Genomic DNA, 17,315 nt, shown 5'->3' on the forward strand with positions numbered 1-17,315 from the left:
TTGAGCCCAGGAGTTCAAGGCTGTAGTGAGCCTTGAACTTCAGAAGTGTTGCACCACTGCACTCCAGCCTGGGCAACAGAGCAAGACCTTAAAAAAAGATCTTAAAAAAAGAAAGAAAGAAAGAAAGAATGAAAGAAAGAAAGAAATATTACTACTGTCATTTGCCATGGAGCTGTATTTGGGGGGGTGGGGTGGTTATTGAACATAACTGCATACTCAGAATTTGTGATGTTAATCTGGATTTTTGTATAGAACTGGGGTAGATAATTTTTTTTGAAAATGGCTAGATAGTAAATATTTTCATTTTTGCAAGCCCTACGGTCTCTTGCCACAACCGCTCAACTCTGCCATGATAGTGAAAAAGCAGCCATAGACAATACATAAAGGAATGGGTGTGGTTATGTTCCAATAAAACTTTATTTACGAAAACACTCAGTGGGCTGAATTTGGCCCATGGATCATAGTTTGCCAACCCCAGTTAGAGAATATCATTTATTTCATGACCCAAATAATTTCTTCTTAAAACCACTTTAAGACATTTTCTTCAAACTCTTGGGTACAAAAATTTGGTGCATCTTCCATGCCTGTGCTTATCTTAACACTAGAAAATATGATACAGTTAAAGACTACTCAGCCCAGTGGTTTTCAAACCTTAGGGATTCCTAAGGAATCTCACCTGGAACCAGACCAGGTGAGAGTGGGGGGTAGAGGGTTTTGGCTCCTGCTTCTGCTTCAGCTGGGAGCCCTTCTTTGATTCCTGTTTTTCTTTATTGGTGGTCTTGATAAGAGTTTGTTTGAATAAAAGGGGTTAGGGGCAAGAAAAAGATGGAAAACCATCAATCCAGTCCAACTGGTTGAAGATAATCTCTCCCTTCCAATGTCATACATTAAAGATGAATTTATTAAATGATTGATTGCTCACAGAGTAAATTAACATTGATTTTCTGATTGGCCGTGGATGCGGGGAGAGTAGAGATGAAGGGAGGGTCTACTTTCTGAGCCTTTTAAGGTGGGGGCAGCAGGCTGGCAATTGGAGGCCTGGAGAGTGGCTTTAACTTTACATAGGGACCCAGTTAGGCTCGAGTCTCTGCTCTGTCACTTCGTAGCTAGAGCAGTTATTTATTTTAACTTTCCGATTATCTGTTTTCCCAGCTGGAAAATTGGGATGATACCACTTCCCTTCCCAAGCTGTTGGGTGGATTAAATGAATTACTTTATGCAAATTGCCTAGCACATTGCCAGCTGCTTGAGATATATCAATTTCCTTCTTCCTTTCCTTTATTCATTCTGTTTTCAGAAGTGTGGACCTTCTCCCACCTCTTTCCTGTTGACCTCAATTTTCGCGTCCCAATCTTTTCTTTTCTTCTTAGGATGTGGCCAGGTTCTGCGAGCCCCAAAGGGTCAGATTTTGTTGGAGAGCTACCCGCTAAATGCTCACTGTGAATGGACCATTCATGCCAAACCTGGGTTTATCATCCAGTTAAGGTAAGGGGCTAGGGCTGGAATTAAGGAGTCTGAGGTTGTAGGAAACAGTAATGGGGTGGAGGGCCCTGGATCCCGTGACCACAGGCCAACCATCAGCTCTTTATTCTTAAAAGCAGAAAATGTATATTGGAGCTATTCTCTTTACCTCTCAGGGATTCTGTGGGATAAAGCCTGGCTAAAACTGTAGTCAACTAAATACCTGTCATTCACTGCTCTAGAACTGTAGGGCTCAAATGGTTTTACCCAAAGATAACACCAACGTACTGACAGCAAAATGCTGAGAGCAATCTAGCCATCCACAAATCTTTAAGAAGGCTTCCTACTACCCCATGCTGGGCTGGGTCCTATGGAAGGGATGTGAAGAAATAAAAGGCACAGGTCTCACTTTCCAGGCATTTATACTCAGATTGCAGTTTATGCTTGTCACAGCTCCTTTAATTGCTGTTCTCAGAAAATAGCAAACACCCTACAACAAGTAAACCACTTCTCCCACCTGTGTGGACGATAAGCCATTTCTTCTTAGGGAGCTTTGAGATCCTCACAAATGTGTAATTTATGCCGTAGTCCAGGGTACAGACCCTGCTTTACCGTAACTATTGATAAATGCTACAGGGGAGCCCTGTTTTGTAGGAACTGTTCATTGCTGCGTCCTAGTGCCTGGAGCAGTTCGTGGCTCGTTAGAGGTGCTCGATAAACACTCGCTGCATGAAGGAACGTTGAAAGAACTGCTTTCTGACTCCAGCGCATCCTCTCTCTCCCCTGGCAGACTCCTCCCTTTTTCCACCCACCCCTAGGATTTCTAGGGTCATTGTCCACTTAGCTCTTCCCTTTGAAACCAGTGGTGGCGGGGGAGGGGATTAAAACCCCTGATCCTTTAGGGCACAAGCTTTCAATAAGTATTTTCTGGGTAGATCAGAGGGCCCAGAGGTTGCCACATGCCAGCTGGCTCCTTGAATGGCTCTCTGTCCTCCAAGAGGGGCAACGCAGGACCCTGAATTAAAAGGACCCGGTGAAACAGATCCCCTTCCCAATCCTGCTCTTCAAAACTGGCACTTGGTAGCTGGTGTCCCCAGGACCTGAGGTTGGGAGTGAGTCTCATCAACTGGGCTTTCTTAGAGGAAGGCCGGCTCTGGGGGCACGTGAGGGGCTACACTGTTCTGCCTAACGGGCTCACGGCCGGGTCTGCCAGGGATGAGAAAGACGGGTGTTAAGTGCTGCATGTGAACGTTTCAGCGGCTACGGGACCAAGAAAAATGGTCCCCTCAGGGCCTCTGAAGAACTTCTCCAAGATCCAGGACACAAAAGGAAATCCCAAAATACCAACACAGTGGAGGACTGAGAAGCATATTAGCTGCCAGGAAAGGGCCCTAGGGAGCTGTAGAAATATGGTGAATTTCTTTCCATCTAGTTAAACCTGGACCTCCTGGCCAGGATAGTGACAATAATGATGGAAACACTAGGACGCAGATGCACCATGTTCAGCCCAGAAGCTTAACTGTCATCCCTGGTGTCCCCTCTGCGTCACCTACCACTGCCAGGCCACCACAAAATCCATTTCCTTACCTGTAAAATGATCTGGCGTCCATCCACGTCTCTCTGTCCCCACTGCCACCATTCTGTTAATACTTCGAATCACCACCATCTTCCGCGGGGATTGTGTCATGGCTTCCTCACCGGCTTCCCTGTGACTGCTCTTGCCAGCTCTGCCGTCCTCTCTCCGCAGAGTGGCTAGAGCGAGCCTTTGAAATCCTACATCTAATCATCGTTCTCTTGTTGAAAACTGCTGGTGGCTTCCTGTTGGGCTTGGAATAAAATCTGAATTCCCTACCACGCAGAATTTATCGTGGGCTTCCCTTGCTGGCCTTGGTTCATATCACTACCCTTTTACCTTGCAGTGTCCCTGGCTTTCTTTCCTCAAACATGCCACGCTCATGACTGCCACAGGGCCTTTGCATGTGCAGACTCCCTTGCCCCAGAACCTTCCCATAGCTGGCTTCCTGGTACCATTCGAGTCTCTGAATCTCTGCCCTGATATTACATCCTCAGAGAGTTCTTCCTTGACTACTTCATGTCAGAAACGTACCCCAGTCACTCTTTGTGTTCTTACTTGATTTGTTTTATTCATAGCACTGAGCACTTTCTGAAATCACCTTGGTTTTTGGACTCCTTGATTATCATCTGTCTTCTAAACCAGAGTTCATCTCCATGAGGGCAGGCACTGTGTCTGGTTGGTAGCTGGGGCACCGCTATGCTGATGGCACCTAGGACAGTGTCTGGCACAGAGCCAGCCACCAATGTGGGTGCAGAGTGTGCAGAGCTTTGTTTCCTTTGCTTAGTCTTGCAAAACAACATGAGTTTTTTCCATTCCCCGACTATAAAATTACAATGTCATATCCATTCCATCACCCAGCCAGCAATATTTGGTTAGCATCTCTGTGTGCAAGGCACTGTGCCGGGTGCTGTGAAGACAGTGGCAGAACAAGACAGATGCTCCTCCCTGCCCTTAAGGAACTTGCAGGCTAATGGAGCAGACAGGAAAAAAAAAAACAAAGAAAACAAGAAAATAAAAATTGGGCCCAAAATAATAAGAAAAAAAAGGGACCCCCTTAAAAAAAAGAAGGAACAAAACCCCCTTGAAAAAGGGCCAATTAAAGTTAAGCCGTGCAGACTGGGAGGAAAAGTGCCCCTGGAAGAGGGATAGAACATGCAAAGATTGTCTACACGGAGCAGGGCACCTCCCTGCACCCAGGCATGTGCGCGTGTGCACACACATGCAAGCGGTGTACACGTAATACTGCTCTATTCCTCTCTTACACAAACTCATCCAACCTCCAGTGCTCTAGGACCACTTTCCCATCGGAACAGGCTGATGGTACCATCTGTTCCCAAGACCTGTCCATCACCTGGCCTCGAACATGCCCAGGGCATGTTTCCTTCTGTCCCCTCTCTACCCGCAGGTTTGTCATGTTGAGCCTGGAGTTTGACTACATGTGCCAGTATGACTACGTGGAGGTGCGTGACGGGGACAACAGCGATGGCCAGATCATCAAGCGTGTCTGTGGCAACGAGCGGCCAGCTCCCATCCAGAGCACCGGCTCCTCACTCCATGTCCTCTTCCATTCCGATGGCTCCAAGAATTTCGACGGCTTCCATGCCATTTTTGAGGAGATCACAGGTAAAGACCACGGAGATAGATGTAGCACTTTACGACTTGCTTCGGACCAATGTCCCCTTTCTGTGTACCTGCCTTCTCCCTGCTCGGCCGTGTTAAAACCTAGCATGTCAGGTCCGTGGAAGAACCCTACACACTGAGGAAAAAGGGAGAAATGGCAAGGAGATCTCAGAAAATCTCACCTATAATCACAACTTGGAATCATTATCTCTCTTATACAGATGAGTTGGCTGGAGCACAGAGAGGCTGGAGAATCTGTCCCAGGTCACACAGAACCGGAGATTTGTACCCAAGCAGTTTGGCTGTAGAGTTCCCACGAGGGGGCCTCTCATAGTTAAGAGCATTGGCTTTGGATCCCTGGCCTGTCAGATCAAGCTGTGTGACCTTGGGTAAGGTTTTTTACCTCTCTGGGCCTAAGTCTCCTTATCAGTGATAAGGGTATAGCAACATGTCCTGCTCCATTAATGCGGCTCTGGGAGACAGAACAAATGAAGTGCTTAGCATAGTCTGGTACACAGTAAGCACTCAACAGCTGCCCAACCCCTCCATTTGCCATCTGTATTGCCATAGATATTAAAATCTTAAACTACAATGGCAAATGTCATTTACTTGATGAATAACTCCAAGCCTGACTGTAACTCCTTCTCTATTCATATTAGGAAGCAGGATTTGACCAAAATGACCAAAATGCTCAATCCTAAGGAATCACCCCACTCTCATTGTTCTGAGTTTGGATCAAGTCAGGTTTTACAAAATAAACTCAGGCTTTAAGTTCAATTTTTAAAAATACTGTATATAAAAAACCTAAAAAGGCAATCCGAACAATAAAGCCTGGAAAAAGGAAGAAAAGAAAAGCCCAAGAAAAGAAGGGGGGGCCGGAAAAACAAACCCCTCCAACCCCGTCAATCAACAAAAACGGAAAAACCCGGCCAACAACAGCCCCCCCCCGAAGAAAGTGCCCAAAGGAGCTCTCAGCACGGGGACAGTCCGCATGCCTGCCCCCGCCCATGCCGTGCCCTATGGGGCTGTGCGGGGCCTGGGGGTGGCCTGGTGTGCTCAGCCTATGGCTGAATCCTCCTCTCTTGGCTTAGGCTGAGCAGGGTCCCACGGGAGGTGCATCTGTGGGGACTTAGGGCCGTCAGCAAGAGCCGGCTTTCAGGGAAGCCAGCCTGGGACAGAGATAACTGGCCAGCTTGTGACTCTGGGAATGAAGGAGGGTCAGGAGAGTTTCTCTGAAATGGATTCCTCAACCTCCCCTGCAGAAGTTTGGGGAGACTGGCCTGTGTTTTGGCAGTGCAGTCAGACGGCACTGCTTCTCCCTCCTCAAACTCCTTTGCCTGTCTGCTTGTACTCAAGTTATTTCCTCCGGCTAAAGTCACCTGTTTCAAACATGCACATCAAAACCCATCCTTCAGGGTACATATTGCATTCTTCCTCCTCTGCTGAATCTCTTCTCTTGCTCCCACGAGCTGTGACTTTGCCCTTTTTTGAACATCTTGTAGCATTTTCTATTCTTTCTTCATAAAACACTAACTGTATTATGCTTCAGGTTATAGTCCTTGTATGCCTTTCTTGAAATACCTTTAATATGGTAAGTAGGATGTCCTGTTCATCTTTGTATTTCTCCAGTACCTTCCACAGAGCAAGCACTCAATACCGATTTGTTGAACTGAGCCAAGGGGTATCTATTTTCTCTCTTTTCTCTTCTCTTCTCTTCTCTTCTCTTCTTTCTTTCTTTTCTTTTCTTTCTTTCTTTCTTTCTTTCTCTCTCTCTTTTTCTTTCTTTCTTTTTCCTTCCTTCCGTCCTTCCATTTTGTAGAGTCAGGGTCTTGCTATGTGGCCCAGGCTGGTCTCGAACTCCTGGCTTCAAGCAGTCCTCCCACCTCAGCCTCCCAAAGTGCTGAGATTACAGGTGTGAGCCACCAAGCCTGGCCCAAGGGATATAGTTCTATGTTGTGATAAATGAATGCAGGATTAATGGACAACACACAGACCAGTGTTTCCCAGTCTTTTCTGTAGAAAAATAGTCCCCAAAACTCTCCATAAAATGCAGATTTTGAGGTCAGACAAGCTTGGGGAAGGCTGACTATTATGCACATTCTTAGATATTCACAGAGAATATTAGGGCATTGAACTGAGAAGTTCTGCAGTAAAGAAGTCTGGTTAATTACCATTGAATGCCAGCAGCATGTCCCCAGCATATTCGGCCCAGCCCCTATTTGGTTGAACATATCAACATCTCAAGGGACTAATGTTTACAGAATATAAGTTTGGAAATTCTTGAGTACGCCTTGAACAGTGTCCCATCATCTTCATGTCGCTTTTCCCCGGTACCCGGGATACTGAGGTTTTATGAAAGAAGATGGTCTTCAGCTGTCCAGACCCTATGGGGGAGATACAAGCATGGTTCTGCTTTCAGCAGCATAGTGTTCCCGTGTGTGTTTGCTTTATGCTTTGCAGACTACAGTGGTCTCCAGCATACTTCTGGAGCCTTTGAGAATGTCACATATCAGCAATATTTGACATTTAATGAGCACTTGTTTTAGGCATCCTCAAATAATAGTATCATGAATTCAGTAAAAGGAATAAACACATTACAAGAAGACTTTGATAGATAAGTGGAAGACTTTGGCCAAGATGGCAGGCTTGAAGACATTGACTCGTTGCACAGTGGCCTGACGGATGCCTTTTCTCTTGCAGCGTGCTCCTCATCCCCTTGTTTCCACGACGGCACTTGCCTCCTTGACAAAACTGGATCTTACAGGTGTGCCTGCCTGGCAGGCTATACTGGGCAGCAGTGTGAGAATCGTGAGTATGCCTCCCAACGGCGAGTTAAGGTGTCACGTGGGGCTGGTGTGGAGACGGCTTTGGGAGCTTGCAGGGCCTATTGCTTCTTGGCATCTAGGATGGTCTGTCCAAGATGGCACGTAGTGTGGACAGCCCCATTGAGTGGTTCCAGAAGGGCAGGGCTGCTGCTGAGTCAGGTTGTTTGGAGCTACCCAGGTTTGCCCATTGACATTTCTATTAATAGCCCTCACCTGCTGCAAATACCTCTCGGAAATACTCAGTGGCCTTGAATAATATTCAGAGCTCAAAGACACCAAGAATAGGTGAATAGTAGAAAGCCACGTGGTAAACTCTCCTGTGGCTCAGAATCTGACTCCCTGTCCATCCTAAGATCTGGATTATAGAGTACGCTCCAGGGCGCCATTCATAGACTCCAGTGTGTTATTGCATTTTAAAGCCCTGCAATGAGGGTGGGGAAAATGTAGGGTGACCATGACCCCCAGTTTCCCAGGGAGAGTCTCAGTCTATGCATTTGGTCTGGGTATAATTATTAATAGCAGCCTCTTTTATGTTCAAAGTGTCCTGAATTGGATGACAAATTACATGATCATCCTATAAATAGAAGACAAGTTTAGGAGAGTCACAGACGAACCAATCAACATTTATTGAGGGAGTAGTGGGTTCTGTGCAAATGCAGTAAAAAAGGATACCCTGCCCTTCTCTGAAGGAGCTTATCCTGCCCTGGTGAGACTAACTCCGTACTTCTTTTGCTGGAGGTGGGACAAAATCAAGGAGTCATAGCAGAAAGAAATCCTTCCAGCCATGCGATTCCACGGCTCTCTGTCTCTAGGACGCTCTCCTTTTGCTCTAACCACTCATGTCTCCCTTCCTCAAACTTCCTGCCTGAGCTGTATCCTGTCTATCCCACTGAATCCCCCCAGTTCTCCAGTTCTTGCACACAGGAGTCATAAACAGAACAATAATAGCCCGCAGTAACCTAGGGTCAACCAAACAGTGGAAACAAGGGGAAACCAACTCAAATAAATGACCCACTCCAAAGCAGGCAGGAACGTTTAATTCATGTTCTTGAAAAGGCAGAACATGACTCTTTGATGTTATCTTCAGACTCCTGCCTAAGAAGATAAACTAGAACCTGCTAAGTCTAAGCATGTATCTGACAGGGCAAATCCTTTGTCCTTGGGAAGAGTACATGCAGACCACTGCATATGGTGGCACAAGGACTGTCCAGTCTAGTTGTACAGTGCCAAGGACTGTGCCATTGGCAAAGAGGGACTTAAATACTATGACCTGAAATCATTTATCAAGGGTACAGGTAATAAGAACCTATGTACGACATGTGTCCTAACAGAAAGTCGAGACCCAAAACCAACTCCAGCTATCAGCATGGAATGAGATGTGCAGAAGAACAAGAAGAATCAAACTTTGGGGGAGAACAAAGGACAGATAGTGTCCTAGGCAGGGTTCCCCACAGCAGATCCTGAGATGAGGGTGTGTGTGTGTAAGTGAGAAGCTCATAAGGGCATGGAGAAGCCAGCCTGGCAAGGGAGGGGGTCCAAGCAAGGGGGTGATTTCAGACAAAATACCAGTGTCAGCGTGAAGCAGTGAGATCTGGCATACAAATGACATCTCAGAGTTTGCCCTGGCTTTAAGGCAAGGGAGCTGGCCTTTCTTATCCCTGCAGCAATATGTCACAGGCTAAGGGCTGCCCTGGTGGAGTATGAGGATATAAGCCCTGGGCCTGCCTGGCTTTCTGTGCCTGTGGGCAATGTGGTTGCAGCAGCCCCTGAGCAGTGCTCTGAAAGAGAGTCACAGGTACAGGCCATTGGAAGAAAACACCACAGAATGGGGAGGGGGAGGGGCCCACACGAACAGTGAAAATGGACCCGAGTGCAGAGCACCAACAGTGTCTGCCATGGTCATTTCTAACTCTACAAGGACCTTGTCTGACAGCGTTCTCTAAAGTCCATACATTTTTCAAGTTATTTTTCCTTAGCATTTCCCTGCAAACAATGCAGATGGCAGCCAAGATTTCGATAGTGCATCCCTGAGTGTGCCACCGAGTTCTACTAAAAGCATCCTTGCTCTGGCTTGACACAGCTGACTTGCGGGTGGCTGTGCCAGAGGCTTAGAAAAGGATGTTCTACCTCGTGGTCCCTGCCTCATTTGAGCCTGCTGTTTTGTGTGCAAGGCAGACCGGAGACACGCTGTTCTCTCCTTGTTTGCAGAATTTGCGCATAGAGTGTGATTCTACGATCTTGACAGTGGCAAGTCCTGAGCTTTAGCCTGTAGATTCAGAGGAAGAAACAAAAAAAAGGAAAGGCTTAATTTCTTGATAAACTAACTATACAATATTAGGTCTGTGATAAACAAAGGTAAAGTTGGAAAGAAGTAAAACAACCAAATAAGCCAAACTGCCTTTAAGAAGCTGAGTCACATCCGGGGAGAACAATAAATTGGTTCAAAAGTTGTGTCTAAAATACCCATAGGTAGCTTGTGAGTCAGAAATGGATTTCTCAGCATTGCTATTCTAGCAATAAAAGAAAACATAATGAAAAAGAATATAAAATAAATCATTACGAACTGATTTGCAACGTGATTCACAAACTGTCTCAAATACTTTAAAACACCAGCATAGATGGGCAAGAGAATGCTCCTTTGCTGGTTTTCAAAATATTGTTCACAAACCATAATTCCCTTAGTGCCATGGGTGAAGGTATTAGCAGCAGATAACTGGCCTCAATATGGGGGGAATAAATGTTTTATATTTCCTGTAAGATCCAGGTTTGTTTTTGCTTCTAGAAAATTCAGCGTGAGTTCCAACTAGCTCAGTGGGGGACACATCACAAAAATTGTCAGGAGCAGTTTACCTGATAATTTCTGAATAAACCTTAACCATTTTTTCCAGAGCAGCCTGTTACCTAGGAAAGCGAAAAAGAGGAAAAAGATTTACTTTATTGTTTTCCTCATAAGGATACCAACAAACTAGACAATTCTCCTTGCAGAGAATTCTTCCAAAATTAGGAAGAAACTCAAGCATCTGGGATTCTCTAAACTCTGAAATACCCGAGTTGGACTAGGCTCTTGTTTTTTTAGAAAAATAGCACCGAAGCCAATATTAATGAGAATTCTGTCTTTTATTTACACAGTACCAAATCTGACAAGGGGAAACCGCTTCGTAGTGCTGCTTTACTGATCTGTCCTCTTAAAGTTGTTGTGGAAAAGTAGATGGTCCTTTTTGCAGATGAACGATTTGAAGCGGAGGGTGCAAGACCCTGGCCACATCCAATTCAAAACCTGAGGCCAGAATTCCATATTTCCAACCTAGTTCACAGTGTCTCAGACACAGTTCTTGCCGTGTGGCTTGGTGAGATCCCCGATGATCGATTGACAAGCTCTGGCTACCAGAGTGTCCCGTTAGCAAGTCCTCTCAAAGCACTTCCCTTTCCCGCTAGGGCTCATCTGCATCTCTCTTCCAAAGAGAGTCTTGATGGACTGTCTCTTAATAGAAGCTATTCCCTTTATTTTCTTTGCGTATGTTTATGTCTATGTGTGGGGTGGAACAGAAGTAGATTTTCTATTTAAGTACAGAAATACATGCTTGTCCAAAAAATCAAACAGTACAGAGGTGTGTGAAATAAAATGAGCGTATTGTTTTCCCTGGCCAATCCTGATTCCCAGCGGAACCAGTGTTAGAAACCTGGTGTATATCCTTCCAGACTTGTTTCAATGGCATGCAAACCTAAGTGATCTATATGTCATTATAGTGGTTCTCAGCTGGGGGTGATTTGGTTCTCCATGGCACCCCCAGGGGATATTTGGCAATGTCTGGAAACAGTGCTGGTTGTCACAATTGTGGTGGTGAGGAAGGGGGTGCTGCTGGCATCTAGTGTGCAGAGACCAGGAACACTGCTAGACATCCTACAATGCACAGGACAGCCCCCACAGCAAAGAGTTATCCAGCCCAAATGTCAGTAGTGCCAAAGTTGAGAAATCCTGTTTTAAACAAAAGTGGATTAAAGTATATACATAATTTTTAACTTCTTTTCAGTGCCCATATTATGAATTTTTTTTCCAAATCAGTCCATTTTGGTAAATCTCACTTGGGAAAATGATTGCTGAGTATTCCATTGTATGGATGAGTGTATAATCATATATTCGTCTAAGCCCTTAGCATCGGACTTGATATCATTTATACTCTTTTATAAGATTATGTACTATGCTACTATGTAGAGGACTGCAATGAATATCCTTACATATATCTCTTCATTCACATGTGGAGATATTTTTGTAAGATAGATACTTAGATGTTGAACTACTAGCTCCAAGAGCACGCATATTTAAACTTTTAGAGCTATTGCCAAAAGGGTCACTTAGGTTTTGCGGATTGACAAGATGAGCTATTCCTTATAAACACTAGTCCTTAAAATAAAAATTGGGATCTGAGTGTCATAAACTAGGGTCTATTTTTGTCAAGCTGTAAATGGCGTTATTGTCAAAGGAATTCCATCAGTCTGAGCAGAGATTTCTTGGGGTTGTAGATAAAGGATGAGAAACAATCAGTGAGGTTTGGCCAAGTTCCAGTGGTTGAGAAGGCGTGAGGGTCCCTGATGGGACTGTCTTCAAGTGCTGCCACCCTAGGCCTCCCCTTCCCTAGATTGTCTCCCCAGGAGGAAGAACTTTCCCCTGTGGCAGGGTGACCTCCTCTGTCACAAGCGGAGTGGCTCCCCCTCAGCCTGGAGGCCGAGCATCCTGCCAACACCATCAGCAACCTCCAGCCTCCTCGGGCCACCTTGTAAGAAACTGGGGCCCCTTCTTGCCTCTGAAGTTTCCTGTTTCTTTGTATGAAACACAATGACAAAATAAGTCCTCGAGTAAATGGTCGGAATCTTGTTTTGAAAAAGTGGAGAGCGAGGGATTCATCGTCCTGCTCCAATTTCCATGTGGCCTTTGTTCCTCCGGCCCAGTTGACGATGCTGGGGTTTCGCCCTGCATCCTAATGAAGGGCGATGAAACGGGCCACATCTTGGGGCACAAAGCTCACACTGCGAGCTCTGATGCGCCTTTGAACAAAACAAACCGGCCTCCACCAATTAAAGAAAAATGGTGAATCTGGATTCATGTGGGTTTTGGAGTCTCAGGAGATTTCCCACTGGCCCGTCCCAAGGCCTGGGAAGAAAAGAGGCCACGATGAGAGGTACACTTTATACTCGAGCTTCAAAGGGGCGACCCGCATTTGTCAGCAGAATAAGGGCTGGGGAACTCGGGGGTTTTCATGGAAACATTGAACGCTGATGCAGTGACAATGTGCTGAGACCCCCTGTGGGTAGCTATCGTCTCTCCCATCCGAGACAGAAATCCGATGCCGTGGGCTTGGCAGATGATTGCAAATGATTCTGAGGCCTCTGAGGTGAGGCATTTAAAAATGGAATTATTTGCTGCCTTTTTTACAGTTCTAAGAAGACCTCTCTTATCCTTGATGCACGGAAAACAAGTGCATCCATTGTGAGATGGCACACCCTGGATAAAGAGCTTGGAATCTGTGGTCACCAAGACCTTGCTGCGAGCCTGAGTCTGCAATTTACCAGCCAGGTGGCCCTGAGCAAGTCATTTAACTCCTGCGAGCCTCAGTTTCCCCATTTATAAGGTCCAGAAAAATAACACCAAGTACCTCTCAGGGTGCTTGTGGGAATGGAAGGAGATGACCCACACAAGGCACTGATTGAGTAACAGGAGTTATTATTCTCATTACTGCTTCTGGCTCCATGTGGTGGCCATTTGAAAGTAAGCAGAGAGTAGGGCATTCTCTGGAGAAGAGGTTAGGGCAACAACACTAGTTTCTACAAACTAGACGATTATGACAAACCTTTCTCAGGGCCCCAGGGTTTAAGAAAACTCTTCCAAGACTTTCTGAGTTTCCTTTGCAAACTCACCTTCCTGAATCATTACCAGATACTAAGTATTGCTGCCATCGCACCAGCACACAGGCAGGAAAGATCTGGTTTAAAAGAACGGGTAGATGTGGCCAATGTTATGGTCATAAAGAAATCCTGGATCCCAGGAAAAGACACCCACATTGGGCATGATGGATGGGGAGGCTTCATAGCCCGGACGGCCCAGAGTGGGGGCTGTTAGAAATGATAAATGAAGTCATGCCAGGGAGGAACTAGATTTGAACACGCCAAAGCAGGTTGCCCAGAGCATCATGCTATCTGGTTAGCCTCCCTTTTTCTCATGCGGTTTCAATAGTCACTCATTTAACAGGTAGTGTGGGCTGTATGTCAGTGCCCTGGTGGTCATTTTGGAGACTAGGGCTTCAGAGTAACATTTTTTGTATTTTGCTAGAGGGACAGGGAACAAAAGAGAAGGAGGAATTTGGCTTGGGAGGGTGTGAGGGATGTAGGGGTAATTGCATGGAGAGAGACCTGGGGAATCCATAGCTGTTACCCACAAGCACTTGAGAACCCAGAGCCTGGAGGACCCCAGGAAGACCATTGCTAGTGGGCTGCTACCTCCTCACACATTCCCTGGGACTCCATCTCCTCACCATCCCTAACAGGGAAATGCATCTCTGACATCCTTCTGGGTGTGTTCAGAGGGATACCATCCCCTTTGGATTTAGATCCAAAAAACAAAATCTGTCACTGAACACAGTAGAACTATGCCCTTGCATAGTTAATAAGGGATGTGTTTGGTTTTTTTTGTTTTTGTTTTTAAATTCGGGGGAATGTTTTCCTTTCATTTGGATCCATCCTTGTTGAGTGAGCCTGTGTCTCCGCAGACCAAGTGACATCTTGGAATTAACTCTAGTGGGCTCCGGGGGCCCTGTGGTTCTTGGCCAAAGCATAACTATGTCTTATGCTGGAGGATTGTCCTGGAAAGGGAACATTTTGCTAGTTGGCAATTATTTTAGCATGGACAGCATTCCAGGCAAATAAGGAGAAGACAGGTGAGGCCACGTAAACGATTTTCAGCCTGACGGCCTCCGAGAACAGGGGGTGGAGCACCCCTCAGTGTGGAAAGGGCCGGACCCACAGTGGCTTTGCGAGGGTCTTCACTGGCATTTGCCTGCTCTTGCCAAGGCCCTCTTGGCTTTTGCTGTGGCAGCTGAGGTCATCGAGGCAGGACTGAACACAGGAGGCAGATTTTATTTTGGTTTTGGGTTAAGAGGTCATCCATTAGGACTGTGATGGCCTGTCTGCCCACTGACGGAAGAGGAAGGAGGGTGCAAAGAATAGAAGAACAGTGAGAGCATAGCAGAGTTAACTTCTGATGGAAACAAGCGTCTCTGTCACCACAGGCCCCGAGATGGACGCCAGCCCCTTGCAAAGGCTACAGAGCCCCCACTTTTCCTAAAGGCTCCTGCCTTGTGGGGCATTCACTGCCTGTCCCTCTTCCTGCTTCAAAAGATGAAAGCTTCCTCTTTGCAAAACACAAGACATTCTTGTTGGTATCCCCGTACTAAAAACAACAATAGTTATTACCCTCTCTTTTCTTAATATAAGCCAGGCTCTGTGCTGTCTGTGACATTGTCCATTTAATTGTCTCAACATTCCCGCGTGCTAGGTACTTCGATCATTTCCACTTTACAGATCCATCCAGCCAAACATTTTTGAGTGTCTATTAGGTCCCAGGCACTGGTGAAGTAAGACAGGGCTATACAGAGTACATTTTCTCCTCTTTCTGGCAAAGCCATCCAACGGTCCCAATTAATGGTATCGAGAAGAATGTCACATGTCGTATGGGTCTGGGCTACAACTTCCTCTCATGAGGCTTTTGGTAATGGTGATGGTGGTGATGAGAGTTAGTAAATGCTTCTTGTATGCCAGGCGCTGGGTGGGATCACCTAGGAGACTCAAGTGGGCTCAGCAGCTCGGGCCTTTCCTGCGAGGTTGTTCCCTCATCCCCAAGGCTAAACAGAACAGAGTTGCCCAGCTTGAGCCAATTTTATAGCAAACATTTCTTATATTTTAAAAAGTTGACTATGACTATTGCTGGAGGACATTTCCCCCAGTAGTTTAGAGTTATCGCCCATCTCCAAGAGCTCACTCGGAAACCTTCTAAGATCTGGAGAAACCCCAAGAAGACCACTATGACCAGGCAGATTCAGTAGGTAGAGGACAGGTAAGTTTCTCACCCTCACGTGGGTTACCCATCTGCTCTATCAAATGGGGATGTGTCAGGTTGATTTTGAACAAGAAATAAAATAACCAGGACTTTCTGAAAAATTTTCAAAGTTGGCCTGTCTCTTAGGTATAGGCAATTTTAGCCGTCTAATTAAATAGGCCATCCAAACACAGGAAAAATGGTATCCGAAAGACACAGTGTACCAGGGGCCAAAGACAATACTGATTAAGATCAAATAGCTAATTGTAAGCCTCAGCCTCTAAATTGCTGCCGGATGAATAAATAACAGTGTGTGCAATCCAAGCATAATTTCACATGGATACTGTCTCACTGATACCCACAGAGGGCTGGAAAACATCAGGGGGCAGAATTCCATTGGCTGGAAAGGGATAAAAAGAGTTTTCAGTGGGCACGACGTCACCAGTTGGCGTTATTCCTGGTGAAGACCTTCCTGGGAGTAAAAAAATATTTGGTTTGGTGCAGAGGCACCGCATTCAAATATAAACTGAATGGGAAAAAGTGAGGAAGAGAGCAAAGGCCATCCGATGGTTGTGTCAAGCACTGGCCTCGTGTTAAGTCAGGTTTCCAGAACAAACAAAGCTCTGATGAGAAAGTTAATGCCTTTTCCAAACAGAACCGAAATCTGTCACAAGTTGTTTCCTTGATTTTGGTGATGAGTGAGAATGGGTGGATACCAAGAGTATGCTAAGAATTGGAACTAACATCTCTCCATCCCCACCCCTACCACAAGCTAGATAACACAGTAACGAATTTTGTTCACTTTGGATTTATTTCTTTGCTGAAATGCTCAGATAATCGTATAACTCTGAAACCAGCTCGTATTAAATAGACAGCATAGTACCCTGACTTAGTTTTTTGCTCAGGTATTTATCTGGCTGTCATACATATTTCATTAACATAAAATTTGCAAAAAACAAAAGAGATGTATACTTTCCGTGTATAGTTTTGTAAATCACCACAAACTATTTCTGAAAGCAAGCAGGGTATAATTAAAATAAAAATTTAGGACCAGAACAAGAACAACAGAAAAAATTGAGTACTAGATGGGGTAGAGATGGGAAGAAAGTGAACACAAGTTCATCCGGAGATGCAAACATTGTTTATTTTATGCTAACCCCTACTCCTTTCTTCTCCTTATCTAAAAATGGATGTTGGGGAAATGTTGTTCACTTCAGTTTTGTAAATTATAGCAATATTAATTTTTTTATACCAGATGTTTCTAACAACTAGATCCTTCTCCTTCTCCTGAAATGAAAGAGATAGCCAGATTGATTATGCGTACACCATTCCTGTGTGTGTCAACCCAACTGGCTTCCAACCTCACGCACCTTCCACCCTGCCTGAGGCTTCCACTGGCTCCTGTATGTGGCAGACCAGAGGTGTCAGTCCATGTTCACACCAGCATCCTTCTATGTCTATGATTGATGGCAGTTGGTAGGTAGTAAGTCATATCCCTTACTCCTTGGGTGGGATAACAATGAGACATGTTCCACGCTGTCTCGAAGAGTTGCAAAATGGCACTGAGCTTCAGTTGCATCTGTTGGTAACTTGCTTGGTGATACAAACCTCCCTGTCACTTCCCTTATTATTCCCCCTCTCCACTGTTAGTCCTTTCCAAGATTGCCACTGGTGTAGACTACTTGCACTCAAAGCCTTGTCTCACAGGCAGCTTCTAGGAGAATCCAACTTAAGATGCTTCATGAAG

The 17,315-nt window shown here is 45.5% G+C and overlaps 1 protein-coding gene across 3 annotated transcripts in view; it reads left to right on the forward strand.

Moving 5' to 3' along the window:
* The window catches only part of PAMR1 (peptidase domain containing associated with muscle regeneration 1), an 84,442-nt gene that overhangs the window by 48,268 nt on the left and 18,859 nt on the right, over positions 1 to 17,315 (forward strand). For 2 of the 3 annotated variants that reach the window (XM_012649646.1, XM_012649648.1), the window contains exons 4-6: positions 1,371 to 1,485; positions 4,443 to 4,660; positions 7,358 to 7,465. In XM_012649646.1, coding sequence (XP_012505100.1) covers positions 1,371 to 1,485; positions 4,443 to 4,660; positions 7,358 to 7,465 — 441 coding nt within the window. The remainder of the gene's footprint in view (positions 1 to 1,370; positions 1,486 to 4,442; positions 4,661 to 7,357; positions 7,466 to 17,315) is intronic. The other variant, XM_012649649.1, reaches the window with a different exon arrangement.

This window comes from Propithecus coquereli, unplaced genomic scaffold (genome assembly GCF_000956105.1).
Source record: "Propithecus coquereli isolate 6110/MARCELLA unplaced genomic scaffold, Pcoq_1.0 Scaffold30, whole genome shotgun sequence".
Classification (NCBI taxonomy): domain Eukaryota; kingdom Metazoa; phylum Chordata; class Mammalia; order Primates; family Indriidae; genus Propithecus; species Propithecus coquereli.